Source organism: Halichondria panicea, chromosome 1, assembly GCF_963675165.1.
Source record: "Halichondria panicea chromosome 1, odHalPani1.1, whole genome shotgun sequence".
NCBI classification, from domain to species: Eukaryota; Metazoa; Porifera; class Demospongiae; order Suberitida; family Halichondriidae; genus Halichondria; species Halichondria panicea.
Genome location: NC_087377.1, coordinates 17,768,013 through 17,784,039, shown reverse-complemented (window position 1 = coordinate 17,784,039; position 16,027 = coordinate 17,768,013). Strand labels below are relative to the sequence as shown.

The window sequence follows — 16,027 nt, the reverse complement described above, 5'->3', positions numbered from 1 at the left end:
TACGTGATTTTATTACGGCACGATTTTAAATGCATGTATAAAAAATAAATCAGCATTATTATAATATTAATTGTACAAAATAATAATTTTTTTTATATAATTATAGTGAAATGTGTGTCATGTGATAATATTATAGTCCGATATATAAACGTTCCGTGTAACTAAGGTGGTGTGATACAGTTTTCCTCATTCTGATTGGGCAGTTCCTCAACAATGATTCTCGATACTGAATTGTATCCTGTCACTACATCGCTAGTCAGAATATCGTCTCCATCCTCTGTAGGCGCACACGCCCCCACACCCAGACTGATCACATGATCTCCTCCGAGCAATGGGGTGGAGCTATTAGTACCGCTGCAGATACCAGCGACAGTTATCGGGCGGTAGAGGTCAAAGGTACCGATTGACGAATCGGACAAATCTTGTCGAATAGCACCATCTATGGGTCCAGGGCTGGAACATTCCTCACCGTTAATGGCAATAAACCAGCGTGTACAACAGTCAGAGCAGTTCAGTAAGGCGGCGTTTCCCTCCCAGGAGATTTTCAGGGCGGAGTTGTCGGTACGCTTAGAGAAGGTGGAGCTATAGAGGGATGTGGTGTTTGATTCTGTGGTGTTCTCAGTGTATACATACTGGGCCCAGTTTGGGTAGAAGGATCCGTCCATTGGTGGGTTGGTGATGGCTGCGTGTGTGTGAGTGTGTGTGTGTGGGTGGGTGGGTGGGTGTAGGTGTGTGTGTGTGGGTGTGGGGGAGGGGGTGATATTAGTTATTATTGTACATCAAAGATATGGGATGGTCTAAGTCCACCAAATAATTATAACATCAAAATCAGCTTTAGAAAAACAACCTTTGAAAAGTTAATAATTTCACAATACGCTAGAAAATGTTAGTCTTGGCTATTTAAAAACAGTAGTTTTAGTGTTCTCACGTTTAGGGTATGCCTCGACGAGCATGGAGACCGGAGAACCAAATCCAGTGAATGCATTATAGGTCTCGTTGAACCCACTGCACCTCCCCACGTTGAGCAGGGCTGTCACATTGTCAGTTGCTATGGGTCCCGAGGCTGTGGCCTGACAGAAACCTACGGGGAAGAATGAATCGTACACGTGTTAAATGAAGAAGCATTAATGGTGTGATTGTGTTAACACATGTATCGAGTTTAGGTTCTCATGTTAGCACACGTTGTTTGTCACACAAACTTTAATTCAATTGCAACGATTAATTTTTATGATTTTCTGAAAGCTTAGAAAAAGACCTTTCATATTTGAGAGATAAGTCCAATACCATGGTCTAAGGCCGAAAAAAAAAATTATGGCCCAGATGAAATTGATTTAATCAGAAAACCAGAAAATATATTGCTGTACAGTGCTTGAGTAAGTATGACCTTTGCATTGCATAAATTTGTTTCTTAAAAAAAAAAAAAAAAAAAAAAAGAAGTATACCTGTAATAGTAGCTCCTCGGTGTATATTGACTTGTTCTGCATCAGTCGAGTAAATCACGGCTTCAATGGGAGCAGGATCAGAACACTCCTCACCGTTGAGGGTGATAAACCATCGCATGCAACAGTCGTGACAATCTGTCACTCGTATATTCCCGTTGAATGTGACACGCACGACTGAGTCCACGGCCGTCTTAGTGATGGTGCAATTCGTCGAGTTGATGGCACCCTCGTCAATGGTCCCCTCGGAAACGAATACAGGGCCACAATTGGTCCATATTGGGTGGTAGGCGTCATTGGTTTTGAGTAGTTGGTCTCGAGCTACAAGGGTGCGGTAGCCATACTAAAGATATAATTATTTGGATATGGTAGCCAGACTAAGGGTGGGGAAGGGTGGATTGGCAACAGTAAGGTGTTGACATTTACGAAATCATAACATATAAGCATGCATGCACTTCCGTTAGTTTAATCAGTAGACACATTAAATCTTCTTGAACCCAAAAGCTATTAGTACAAATTTGTAAATCACCGAATTTCTTTTTTTTCTTGGGCTTGTATTTTTATCAATAAAACGTTCACAGTACATGCTTAATCAGTGAAAACCGCAAACATTTAAACCCTCGAAATATATCCGCTATACTGTATACACTTATAGCAGCTATAGACAGTCTGTCTGTTGAATCTGAAAGCTAATAGTACACACTTAGTTACAAGATAAACGCACAAATCATTGAATTCCCTGGAGGGCTTGTATTTTGAAAAAACAACACTTAATTATTATTGACAACTATGATACTTATTCGATTTAAGGAAACCCTCTAATAATTATTATTTGGCCCTTAGATTCATTTGTTTGGGTGCATAAATATGTATGGTAATCTAAACTAACTGATTTAAGGCGACCCCAGATCTCTAAAATGTTTGGACATTTTTTCTATATAAATTTATCCATTTGTTCTTGTGTAAAATACGTATGCATGGTAATAAGTATTATTATGTACTCACGTCGCGGTATCTCGTCGACAATAAATCTTGATGTAGAATGGAAGCCACTTGCTGTATTAGACACTCCAAAGCCAGCGCAACTGCCGACCATCAATCTGATGCTATGGAGACCGTTGGAGATGACTAGATCGCCTGACTTGGCACACACACCGGTGAGGGTGGTGGGCGCAAATATATTGTAGGCTCGGCTGGAAGAGATGGACGTTTCTACGCTTTCATCGCATTCAGCGCCATCGACTTCGATCCACCAGCGGGAACAACAGTTGGTGCAGCTCCTCTTCCTGTATATGTATACACAAGAGCGGATATTGTGACACAATGGAGAAGGGGGGAGGGGGGAGGGGGGAGGGGTAATGTTGGTTGAAGGGAAGAGTGGACATTAATACAAACAGCTTTACAGTACAAACTCAGGCTATATAGAGGATTACAACATAGGGCACTCTTGCTTCCTTTATTTCGCTTCTTTTTGGCGCTGAAATTCGGCATACTGTTTGACCATGCATGACTTTCAGATGTTACACACACATGCACACATGCATAGTGCACTGAGTGTTGTAGATCAAAGTCAATTGCAAGATATAAACGTGTATATATACACGTACACTGATCACTTTCAAAACATGCTCAACAACAGTTACTATAGATCTACTGACAAAAGTGCTATATCAATTGCGAGATATAATATTATATAAACGTGTATATATACACGTACATGCACTGATCACTTTCAAAACACGCTCAACAACAGTTGTAATAACTGCATGTACAATCAATAGCTATAAATAAACAATAAATCGTGTATATTACTCACCGTAAGTTCCCCTCCCATGTGATACGCAGTACGCTGAACTCGTGCAGTTTAACAAAAGAAATCTTTGCGATAAGTCCGAGATTACGCTCAGAATTTCCCCCCAGATCAGAAAAGAAGTAATGGCAATAGTTGGGCTGGTAGACGTACGAGTCTGGTGCAACCACAGCCACTTCAGGGACCGTGTTGTCTCCTGCATATGCATGCGTGCATAATTATATTGGTGATCAAATACTCAAAATTTGATTATAGTCACTAGATACAGATATAGTGTTCAATGTTCAACATGCTATAATTTATGTCATAACATTTTTATGTACAGCTATAATTATAATTATGAGAATTTACAGATTATTGTATTGGGAAATATGAACCCTGTAAGTATCGATCAGATTGTGCTATAATAAATGAGATATTATGAACCCTGTAAGTATCGATCAGATTGTTACTATAGTCACATTATGTATGTATGACAATGAGCATTTCTCGTGGTAGTTAATCCATTACCTTGATCAGAGTCGAAAGTCTATGAGATTTTTAATACAAAGGGGATTGTTATCTTCGCTACAAATACATTTTAGCCTAAATATGCACACATGTAAATAATTTTTCGTACGTGGAATAATTTCTTCGATAAGAATCCTCGAGACAGAGTTCCAGCCGGTGTAAGCGTCGTATACGAAGCCACCAAAGCGCGGGCAGTCTTGAACGGAGAATTGGATCCTCTTAGCTCCCGAGGTGATATTGCCAAGGTCACCGGCTGTTCGGCAGGTGCCGCTGATGGTGTTCTGTCTTAGCATGTGGTAGTTGTCGGACTGGTAGACAACGCCATCGATGGGACCTAGGGAGAGAGGATGATGGTTGGTGGGATATAATAAGCTAGGCTAGTGTATAAGTATGCATGTACTATTATTGTGTATAATTATAGTCTAGAATCACTATCCCACATGCATGCAGAAATTCGTAGGAAGGAAAATCTTAATGCTAAGGAAAAGTTCAATCAAACAGAATCGTTACATGTAGCTAATGATATATAGGGATTGATGTTTACCAATAGCTAATTGCTAGCTATACAGTATAAACAATGGGAATGTATTCGTTGATATACATAAGCACACATGCAAAACAACTGTATACACACAACACGCAACAACATAGATCCTATTAGAGTGTGTGTTTATGTAGCAGGCAGCTATGACCTATGACCTATGACCTACAGTTCTATTCTTGAGGATACAAATTCTGTAATGTTACTAGCTCTAAGTGGGATCTAAATAATAGATATGAGGTACAGGGTTTTGCAGAAAATTTACAGCATCAACGAAAAGCGTTGAGGGTTGAGTGTTTCTTATATGTAACGCTTGCATCACTGGTCTTCCATATTAGGAACGCTCAACCTACAAGCATTTGTTGTTGATTGCAAAAATTCTGCAATACCCTGTATCTATGGTTACAGTGCTGCCCCAAAGCCCGGGGGCGTATACTATTACGTACATCCTCTCTGCCTTATGTATTTCTCTTTGAAAACCAAAACAATTTGGCAAGCTACTTTCGGGAGGCCATATAGTTATAACTTCACACTAAAATACAATTAATGTATTATTACCTGGATCAGAACACTCCTCTCCATTGATGGTGAAGTACCATCTCATACAGCAGTTTACACAGCGCGTTATTCTCATGTTCCCGTACCAAGTTATCCGGATCCAAGTATCGTCTCTTTGTTTATTGAAATTGCACGTCTATACACAAGAGACAGAATGCACACAAAGCAGTAGTGGAGAGATACGTATACGTATGTATATAGTGAAGATCTGCATGCATGCCAATACAGATAATTCAACGTACAGCTGGCCTGCTATCACATGGTCGATTCTATACGCACACATACGTCATGTGCTACCCATATATATAAGTTAGTATTAAGCCACGGTTAATAGTTATAAACTATTACGTGTTTTTCAAGTAGGTTGAATATTACGTAGCTACAGTGCTTTTTAAGTAGTTGAAAGTTGAATGTTGGTACTCACTAAACCACTAAGCTGAGCCTGTCACAGCTTTGTGGTTTAGTGGCTTGTTATTGCGCCTCAACAATCAACTTGGAAGTATAACTGTTAAAAAGTTAAAAGTTGAATTGAAGTTTACTACCAATTGCACTTACTACAGCCAGGAAATTACACGTCTCAGCAAGACATAATACAGAATAGTAAACAACGCGCCCACATGCATGCACGCATGCATGTACACAGCAGATGGGCACCAGAGACAGGGTTCTACAACATGGCTTCCACAGTCTAACCAACTGTTAATTGTCAAACCACTAGCTTACTGTAATTAGACCATAGTCCAAGCCAACGTTGAGGTCCCTCCATGCACACTCATTCCACGAGATCAGGCCTCCTGCTCCGGACCCGTTAGCTCCGGGTTCTCCAGCAGGCCCGGGTGTTCCAGTCGAACCTGGTGTTCCAGCAGGACCAGGTTCTCCGGCCGAACCAGGTGCCCCAGCCGAACCAGGCAAACCTCGCTCACCCTGTATTCCCGTATTACCCATTATACCTGGCATAGGGGAGAGAGTTAATTAATTTTGAAGTGCTACTAACAATGGAGTTTGTTTTACCTGGTGGCCCTGGGTCTCCTGGGTCCCCTTTGTCTCCTTTCACACCCTGTATAAGTGCAAAACATGCCAAAGAAGTGCTGAAAAGTTATCTTAAAGAGGTTAGCCTGAAACCTGGCAATGGTATGTTATCTTCACCACTGGCTTATACACTAGCCCTTGCAGGTATATACTGATTAGGGAATATGGATATAATTGCGAGAACGGAGCATTGTTTTGAAAATTGCAATCCAAGAAAAACCAAGAAAAACGTATATAGAAACTCTTGCTCATTGATCCTTGAGCAGCTGTAGCAATCTACACACACATGCACAGACACACACCTGAGGTATAACAAGGAATGTAACTTCAACTATGAACTACAGTATTAGACGGACGCCACTAAAACGTACGGGAGGTCCTTGTGCTCCTGTCATGTTCATAACCTCCCCAGAGCTGGTGAGGACTTGTACGGCCCCATCACCGCCTGGTTGCAAGACTACATCTCCTGTACTGGTGATCTTCACATTCCCATTCTCAGTGCTGATCATTGGACTATAGAAAGGATAAGCATGAGTAAGTCTGCAATAATATAACAACACTTTAATATAAGCAGCTAACATAATATTAGATGCCATTTTGAGCAACAGTCTTACCCTTGGGCAGCTAGCTGCTGTAAGGTGCAGCACAGAGCCAGTAGAAGTATCACATAAGACGCCATTGTACTCAATTAACAAGCTCTGTTTATTGTCTACTGGAAAAGTTGCAAAACTGAGTGCTGCCTTTTATGCGCATGCGCAAGGCTATGAAGGAAATGTGTGGGCGTACCAGAATCATCCACGTATTAGAATATGTACGGGATGTTACTGATAGCCTCGAATCCAGGTCTTTCTACGCGGCCTGTGTTTGAGTTTAGTAGGAAAACAATATTGATCATGAATATAATTATTGTTGGCTATGAATAATTTTATAATTAAAATACCACACGGTTTTGTAATAGAATCTGTTTTGCAATGTACAAAATTCAATGGAGGGAGGGAGGGCTACAAAAAGGTCATTAAAAAAACTTTACTAATAAGAATGTTCATGTTGTCTTTAATGTTGCATGCTGACCTCGAATTGCTGATTTACGGGTATATCAGTTGGTTCGGGAGATTTTAGAGTAATATCAAACATGCTGCCATGATCCACGGATGGTGAACTGTCATGTGACTGCCTCTCAGAGTCATGTGACTGCCTCTCAGACTGACTGTTGGTATAGTCCACTTGCTCTGGATTGTTAGTGGCGTTGGTGGTGGTGTCTTCTTGTGCCTCTGTTGTATTCGCGGGATTGAGTGTTTTCGGCCTTGCCGGAGATGGTTCAAAGGACCGGCTGTCCCCGACGCTGCTACTATTATGATAATTGTGAGCTGGATGGTTGCCACTGCGATTGGACGACATCGGCTGCAGTGTACGGGGGAGGTAAGGGATATTAAAATAGGATACGTATCTCTCCCACAATGTATTACATCAATAGAGCAGATCATATATAAAACTGTTGGTATTTAATATCATCTCTAGATGTATGGAAAACGACCAAAATTGGACATAGTAGCTACGTACATGTGTATGTGTCATATATGAAGCTGTATACATACACACACACAGTGGGCATATGTGGTGTTTAGAAGCCTGCATTTAGTCAGTTCAGAGTTGGACATAAACATACTGAGAACAAAACACAAGAACACATTAAACCACTTAGTGTAATGCATCATCAACTTCCTGTGTTTACTAGAAGCACTTCAATCCTCAATCTCAAAATTTTAGTAAACTAGGCCTAAGAAGTGGTTGTTTTTGTCTAGAGGTGGTTAGTACCAACCACCACCACCGACCAGTGTGGGAACATCCCTGACTGCATTTCCTTCATCGTTAAAAGAAGTACTTAAAAATCTGTCTCAACTGTGTCTCACACACACACACACACACCCACACCCACACCCACACACCCACACACCCACACACACACCACGCATGCTGGAGAAACCATGCATAACACGCATTTAAGTCAGTTGTACGCAAAGTTAGATACAATAAAGAGGCTATTATACAAACAAATACTTAGTAATATTAGGCCACTAAAAGAGAAATAATGGGCGTGGCGTAGCGGGGTACAATTTGCTGGCGGGTACCACACATAATAAGGTACCTGGCACAAAACAGCTTTTTGTTTTGCTTTGTCTATTCTGCATGGTTAACCTCACTACATTGTCTGTATAATAATAGATAGCTGTTCACTTACATGAATAGTTTCAAGAATATATATCCTTTAGACAATCAGAAGCTACTCCATACTAGATTGTAGCTAAGCCTTTGTTTACTCCATTCTATAATGTTTTTCACCGGCATTTTTTAGTGAACATGAAATCGCTATGGATCAACTATGAGCTATAATTATATAACTCAGGCTGCAAAACTGGGAGTGGTTGAAAAAATGAGCCACACTAAAACAGAAATAAAATCGGTTGATTTTTACTAAACAGCCTTGAGCAGTAAAAGTCTAGCAGTGTTTCTATTTTGTGGCCTAACAAATTAATGTATCATCAACTTCCTGTGGTTATAAAATGAATATGTTTTATAGTGCACTGCTGTCTAAGTGGTGGCTATCCCCAATCACACAAATTTGTCTTTTAGGCCAAAGAAGAGATGATTATTTTTGTCTAGTACCAACCACCACCACCGACCAGTGTAGGCACATCACTAATCTGCTATAGTTTCCCCTTCTCACACACATGTACGTTGCAGTAATCCGTATGTTTGTTGATAAAATATAAAATAAACAGAAAATAAATAAACAAAAATATACCCACCAGATTGGATGATGCAGTGCGAGTGTGATCCTTGTTCTCGCAGTAGGCTGAACATGTCAACCAGAGGAGACACACTCCCAGACCAATCACAGCCAGTCCCACTCCAACAGGTAACCCGATGATGAGTGAGAGTTGACGGTTCGGTGTTGAGGAGGGTGGTCCAGTGGGCGTGGCCATGGGGGTAGTCATTGGTAGTGACGCCATCACAGAGCTAGGAGATTGGCCATCTGCAAATAAAAATAGTTACAATGTAAGCTCAATTTAGTTGAAAAAGGATCAAATAAACTGCTACAAAGTTTACAACCAAACCCATTGCACTTACCAATAGTGGCTGGGAGAACTGCCAACGAGCAAAGAAGACACAACAAACTGGAGCACTCCATTATTCATTGACTAGCTAGCTAATTAACACTGCAGATCTCTTTCTTTTGTTTTTAGTCTTGTCATAACAGAAGCAATGTAAAAGGTCGTCTGAATAACTTCTATAAAACGGATAATACTAACCTTTGACCTTTTGAACCTTTTGAACTAATGACCTTTAACCTATTGTTGGTGATGGGCTCCAATTGGAAACTTCTAACCGTACGTGGAAATATAAACCACAGACACAAAAGGAACAGAAAGAAAAGGAAGATTGGTTTGTCTAGAGATGTTAGATCTGTTCACTATATTCACCAAGGGCGGTATAGTCCTCTGGTACTTCCAACCTACAGCCTCTACTCTCACCTCCGCTGTCAATGCTCTCATCAAGTCTGTCATTCTACAGGTAAGCCTTGTTTAAATACTATAATTATAATACCGTATGGCAGGTAATTTTTGTGGAGCAAAAATTTCTGGATAAGTACAAATATTTTACCCACGAATGAAGTGATCATTGCACAAAAATAATATTCACAAACTGACTAATATAAAACGAATGTTTTGACTCCATGGAAATCACCCAGCGCAGCTATAATGTTATGGCAGTTTCGCGGGCCACATACATTTCCTTTTCACGTATGGCCCACGAGACTGAGTGGTGTGGGTGTCACATAACTGTGCTGGTAGTGACTGTAGTGGTGTGGGTGTCACATGACTGTGCTTATCTGTAGGAGCGGGGAGGAGTGAGCGCGTACAACCACGACAGTCTCACACTCAAGTTCCGGCTGGACAATGAATTTGAACTCGTTTTTGTGGTGAGTTCTATTATTACTGTACTGACTCGTTAATGTAGTTACAGCGTTTTTGCGAGGCTACCGTTACATGTACTTTTTCAAAATAAGGCCCCCCTTCTAATTATGCGCCCCCTGGACATTTCGCCCATCATTATATCACCATATAAAAATTAATTCATTCGCTGTTTTTTGTTTTCCATACAACATTAAGTCTAAAAAAGTGGCGCCTTATTGTCTTATTAATTTTAGAAAAATGAAAAAGTACGTTATCAAATAAATGTATAATTATGGTGATAATTCTATTGACGAAATATTAAAATTTCGTATAATTAGAGTGGCGGTTGTACGTTGTAATTACATCAACTATACAGTAATCTCTGTTCTTATGATAATTATGTACTATAATAATAATAATAATTGACGAAACATTCATTAATTGTGTCCGTCTCCCCTCAGGCTGTGTACCAGAGGATTATCAAACTGTCTTACGTAGACAAATTATTGGATCAAGTGTCCCTCGAGTTTAGAGACCGCTACAAGAACGAGGTGTCCAGCGGATCATTCCGGAAGGTCAACTTTGACAACACCTTCAAGGCAAGATTATATGCTATACTTATTATTGTGTTACTACATGTAACGTATAACTGGTGGGTGTTTTAATTTGGCAATTTGGCGGGTCAAAGATCTCTAAATTAAAAACTGCCAAATTAAAGTTTTCTGGTGGACACAACGTCATTGCTGTAGTAGCCACTGACTTGGCGTTAAATGGCTCATTCGCCAAATATTATACTCCAGTTATACGCTATGTGCAAGTGTATACGTTGAGGGAAAATTCAAAAATGGTACCACCCCTCAGTTTATTATTAAACTAAAAGTGTATATCAATCAGTTTATTGTTAACAGTCATTGTGTGTGTAAGGAACTAACCTTTTAACTTATAATAGCTAATAGCTGCTGTCATTATGACATAGTTCACTGTGTTGTTTTACTGATTTTTTATGTCATGTGTTTACGTTTGAAGTGCTTTACATGTTGTAGATCATTTTCCCCTTACCAGCTTAACCTTTGAACCCCCTTCCCGCACGCGTAACTACTAATTAACCTTTAAACCCTACGCACTGTAGTTACTACTGACAACGCTGGAAGATGAAACTCGACAAGAATCTCTCAAGCCAAAGCAGATGAGAGCATTTCAACCGAAGACTGACGGTCTTCTGCTGAGTCAACCGGCGGACGTTCCCCCGCCTGTCGTCTTGGATGCCGTAGAGGAAGTAGCAAAGGAGGCAATAGACGACAACAAAAAGAACATCGTACTCGCAAAACTGGGAACTCGAGGGAGGGGCAAGAAAATAGCCAAAAAGTGAGTCGATTTTTTGAGAGGGCGTCCTTTATTTGAAGCTAGTGTACCATTTTCAGTACCTGTATGTTACAACTACATAGGAAATACCTTTAATTAGATTCAATGTTGAAAGTTATTTTACAACATATACGTATACCGTATATTAGGGTTTCGAATGTGAAGTTAATTGATTGTGAATGACACTATCTACGCAAGCATTGATTGCATTTCTAACTATTACGAATTGAATGCAAAGCATGGGAAATTGCATACTCACTTTTTTTGTGTGTCTTTCGATTGCGATTCATGTGAAAATTCGCAATCGAAACACGGTATAAATTTCGGGAAATCCCTTCAATATCAAAAGTTTTTTTATTTACGTATAACAGGATTCCTGTTGCGAAGAGCTCTCCTCGAGCGGAGACAATAAAGAGGGAAAAGAAGAACACGAAATGGGAGGGTGTGGTCAGCAAAGAGGAGGCGGCCAGTCTCGACAGATCCGACCAATCAGAAGCACCGGAATTCACCCACCATTCTGCTAATGTTGACGTGAGTAATAATTTATTGATATACTATTAATTTCGTGATTTTAATGAGGATTGTACAGACCTTGAATAAAGGCCAATAATAAATAAATTGTGCGACACAAATTTATAGGCGCTTGCATAAATAGCTGTATCACGCATACATTTCTAGCACTACAGTTTTGTACGTGTCATGTGATGATCATGTGACCTACCTCACAGTTTGCTCCTGTGGGGAACATGAGGAGTGTAGAGCCACTCAAAATATCAGAGTCAGCAGCTACAAAGGCCAAATCAGAAAGGTAATCAATCGCACACACACACACTCCACCCACACACACACACACTCCACACACACACACACACACACACACACACACAGCCACCCCACACACACATCACACATCCACACCACATACACACAGTGGGGGCGGTATATTCTCAGTGTTCACCAGTCTTGGAGTGGGTAAGACCATCACTCGAGAGTCAATGGCTGCTCCACTAGACAAGATGAAGGACCATCTAATCACTAAGAACGTAGCGTCGGCCATCGCAGAGAAACTTTGCGATTCTGTGGCTACTAAATTAGAAGGGAAAATCATCGGAACTTTCACTGGTACGCCTATAACATGACCATCAATTGTGTATATTAATTTAGGCATTTAGTATTAGTAAATTTAGTATGTTTTAGCTTTGAAATTAGACGTTTCTAACACAAGTTTTGAAAACAGGCCAATTTCAGAAAAAGCACTTACTTAGAAAAGATTTTCTTGTATTTTACTGTCAGTTGTAGAGATGCATGTACACTTTATGTTGTGATTGCTTATAATTATAATAATATCCCGCTAACTTCCCGGGCTCCACTTGCACTCTGTGTAGGGGTCAAGTCCACAGTGAGAGCGAGTATGGAGGAATCACTCATGCAGATCTTGCGGCCGAAACGTCGTATTGATATACTGAGAGATGTAGAGGAGGCAGCGGACAAGGGACGGCCGTACGTCATCACGTTCTGTGGGGTCAACGGGGTCGGCAAGTCTACCAACCTTGCCAAGGTGTGTGCCAGTATACCAAGTATGAGATGTGTAAAAGCTAGTGTGTGGGCGTGTGTGTGTGTGTGGGTGGGTGTGGGTGTGTGTGTGTGCATGCCTTAATATATTATTATGGCGTGTTTAAATTGATTTGCTTGCTTGTCCATTTCCACCAGGCTATAGCCTTGTGTTTTTTCCCGATGAGCTGTTTTGGAAGCTATTTTTGATGGCCCATAACTTGAGTGTAGAATGTCCAATCACCAAACTAAAAGATCCATTCTGTAGCTCTGTCCTAGCTCTATAATATGGCGTGTTTAGATATTGTGCTGTCCATTTTCTTTAATTTCTTAAGCATCAGGTAAATAAAAATTAAGATTTTAAGAGCATTCTTGAAAATCATAATTAATTATTGTTTGTTCAACTACAGATAGCCTTCTGGTTGCTTGAGAATGATCACCGAGTTTTAATCGCCGCATGTGACACGTTTCGCTCTGGAGCAGTGGAGCAGTTGCGCACTCACACCTCTCATCTCTCCACACTACACCCAACACCCGAGGGAGAACCACCTAAAATACAACTCTTCCATCAGGGGTACAACAAGGACTCTGCCGGTGTTGCCATGGAAGCTATACACGTCGGTGAGTCTCTTATATACAATACTTTAGTTTAATTAGGCCATCTTGATATATAATTATAATTATATATATAGATCATGCTTGTAATTAGCCGTACTTGTTCCCCCAGTTTCGTATTCAATTACTTTTATACGTAGTTTTGCGATTTTATTGTTGCGAATTGATCAACCCTCGCAAAGTTTGCATATGTTGATGCTCGCAAAACATTCTAGTAATACGATACACGCCCCCTGCCACGCCCCCTTTAGCTCGTACCCAGGGATGTGACGTGGTCCTAGTGGACACTGCCGGGAGGATGCAGGATAATGAACCACTCATGAGGTCACTGGCTAAGGTGAGCATTACGCTGTTATTAATGTGATGACCCTTTACCATATATATATTGGTAAAGGTCGTTTACTGTACTATTGCTATTTTATTAGAGGGATTGATATGGTAAAGGGTCGATACCAAAAGACCGTTAGAAAGTATAATTTTTGCTGAATAGCAGCCTTTTGGCAGCATGCATGCTATTAAAATTGCTAGTATTATTATAAATGTTTGCGGTACATGCTTAATCAGCGAAAACCGCGAAAATGTATACCCTCGAAATATACCCACTACACGGTATAATAAGAGATACAATGTACTCCCTCCCTTCAGTTGATTCGTGTCAACTGTCCTGACTTGGTCCTATTCGTGGGTGAGGCTCTAGTGGGAAACGAGGCAGTCGATCAGCTGTACAAGTTCAACAGGGCCCTCACCGATCACTCAGAAGGGGATGGAGTCACGCAAATCATCGACGGCATTCTCCTCACCAAGTTTGATACCATTGATGATAAGGTTTGTTAGAAAATGGAGTAATTGTCATAATGTGCTGTGCCTGGAATGTTCATCAAAGCGGTGGCTATTTCCGAACACCTGTAGAAAACCCTCTCCAGGTGTTTACTTGTCCATTAATGTAGTTCCAAGACTCTTCGAAGTACACTAATGGACAAGCAAACACTTGGAGAGGGTGTTCTACAGGTGTTCAGTGTAGTTCGACCCCACCGAACACCCTCTCACCAAGTGTTTGCTTGTCCATTAGTGTACTTCAAAGAGGTTCGGTGGGGTCGAACCACACCGATAATCCTCAAGCTAAATTCAATACACAAATTTGCCTGTTTTATAAACTAGGCCTGAGAGGTGGTTAGTATAACACTTCACATTATAGAGCAAAAGAGCAGACTTAGTTGACCTAAGTGACCTGTCTTATAGTTCTCTGAGCCAAGGGTACACTGTACATATTTTGTGTGCACTGTAGCTAGTGTACAGAGCCTATAGTGTGGTCCCACTGTGTGCACTGTAGCTAGTGTACAGAGCCTATAGTGTGGTCCCACTGTGTGCACTGTAGCTAGTGTACAGAGCCTATAGTGTGGTCCCACTGTGTACACTGTAGCTAGTGGTGGACTTATGTTGTCTCTAATATTAAAGGGGTGTTTTTCAAGTGAGTTTAAAGGATGTAGGTAATTCTGTGAGGCTAAGTGTGTTAGCATTGCTCAATTAGGCTTGGTCATTTGTACACACGATTGTTGATCATGCGACAATTTCAGACACTCCCTTAATATTATGTACACTGTCATGTATGTAGATTATCGATGTACTTGATTCAGCTCGTTAGGTAGAGCTTACTTATGTGTACGGACACACTCCACTTGTGTGCGTGTGTGTGTGCGTGTGTGTGTGTGTGTGTGGGTGTGAGTTTGTGTGTGTGTGCGTGTGTGTGTGTGTGTGTGTGTGTGTGTGTGTGTGTGTGTGTGTGTGTGTGTGTGCGTGCGTGTGAGTTTGTGTGTGTGTGTTTTAGGAAGTTGGTTTAAAGTTTAACTATTGTTGAAGGTACCTATAATCACAGTTACTGTAATAAAGGAACCTTGTATTGTGTGATCATCACTGCACCTGCTTCCATTCTAACCCACACACACAGAGATGTGCCCACACTGGTGGTGGTAGTGGTTGGTACTAACCACCTCTAGACAACAATAACCATCTCTTAGGCCAAGCTAGTTTACTTAAAATAGGAAAATTGGTGTATAATTAATGATTGAAAATAGCCACCACTTAGAAAGTCTGGCACACCACTACCCATACCTCCACTACCCACACCTCCGCTACCCACACCTCCGCTACCCACACCTCCACTACCCACACCTCCACTACCCACACCTCCACTGCAGTTCACTACACTCCACTAGTTCTCACTCTGTGGACTTACAATTATTGTTAAGCTATTCAGCAATAGTTGAACTTTAACCTCACGCCCCCACCCCCTCTTGTGTAGGTGGGTGCAGCTATCTCTATGACGTACACGACCGGGCAGCCGATAGTGTTTGTGGGCACAGGACAGAGGTACACTGACCTGAAGAGTCTGAATGCATCAGCTGTAGTGTCACTACTGCTCCAGTGAAAGGATATACATGTATTGAGTAGTAACTTAGTTGATATAGTAGTCACGTATTAGTTAGTTCACTATAGCTTGAATGTAAGTGAAAGAGGAAAAAAGAAACTATAGTTGACAGAACAATGGACAGCTAGTGTAGTAGAGCTTCAATTGTGTAATTTGATCTCAAGATGTGTGCATATACTTTCGTATTTGCTAATGACTGCATATAATTGCATGGTGAATAATTGATTTGAT

General features: G+C 40.9%; 3 protein-coding genes across 3 annotated transcripts; 1 reads left to right on the top strand and 2 right to left on the bottom strand.

Annotated features, from left to right (window-relative positions):
- Nucleotides 1-20: 20 nt before the first annotated feature.
- Nucleotides 21-6,660, bottom strand: LOC135343495 (uncharacterized). The gene is made up of 11 exons (XM_064540456.1): nt 6,502-6,660; nt 6,259-6,400; nt 5,870-5,915; nt 5,582-5,808; nt 4,859-4,994; nt 3,869-4,093; nt 3,256-3,445; nt 2,445-2,725; nt 1,443-1,760; nt 929-1,081; nt 21-682 (listed from the first exon to the last, which is right to left on the bottom strand). Exons 1-11 carry the CDS (start codon nt 6,564-6,566, stop codon nt 162-164), a joined length of 2,304 nt encoding a protein of 767 aa, XP_064396526.1. The 5' UTR covers nt 6,567-6,660; the 3' UTR covers nt 21-161.
- Nucleotides 6,661-6,790: 130 nt separating this feature from the next.
- On the bottom strand, nt 6,791-9,170 carry LOC135343628 (uncharacterized). The gene is made up of 3 exons (XM_064540603.1): nt 9,017-9,170; nt 8,695-8,921; nt 6,791-7,288 (listed from the first exon to the last, which is right to left on the bottom strand). The coding sequence occupies exons 1-3, from the start codon at nt 9,075-9,077 to the stop codon at nt 6,941-6,943; spliced, it is 636 nt and encodes a 211-aa protein (XP_064396673.1). The 5' UTR covers nt 9,078-9,170; the 3' UTR covers nt 6,791-6,940.
- An 85-nt stretch (nt 9,171-9,255) lies between these two features.
- LOC135343541 (signal recognition particle receptor subunit alpha-like) lies at nt 9,256-16,005 on the top strand. Its single transcript, XM_064540507.1, has 12 exons — nt 9,256-9,460; nt 9,786-9,869; nt 10,305-10,442; nt 10,973-11,208; nt 11,577-11,736; nt 11,934-12,013; nt 12,137-12,327; nt 12,591-12,763; nt 13,167-13,377; nt 13,623-13,708; nt 14,017-14,196; nt 15,671-16,005. Exons 1-12 carry the CDS (start codon nt 9,344-9,346, stop codon nt 15,794-15,796), a joined length of 1,782 nt encoding a protein of 593 aa, XP_064396577.1. The 5' UTR covers nt 9,256-9,343; the 3' UTR covers nt 15,797-16,005.
- Nucleotides 16,006-16,027: the final 22 nt, after the last annotated feature.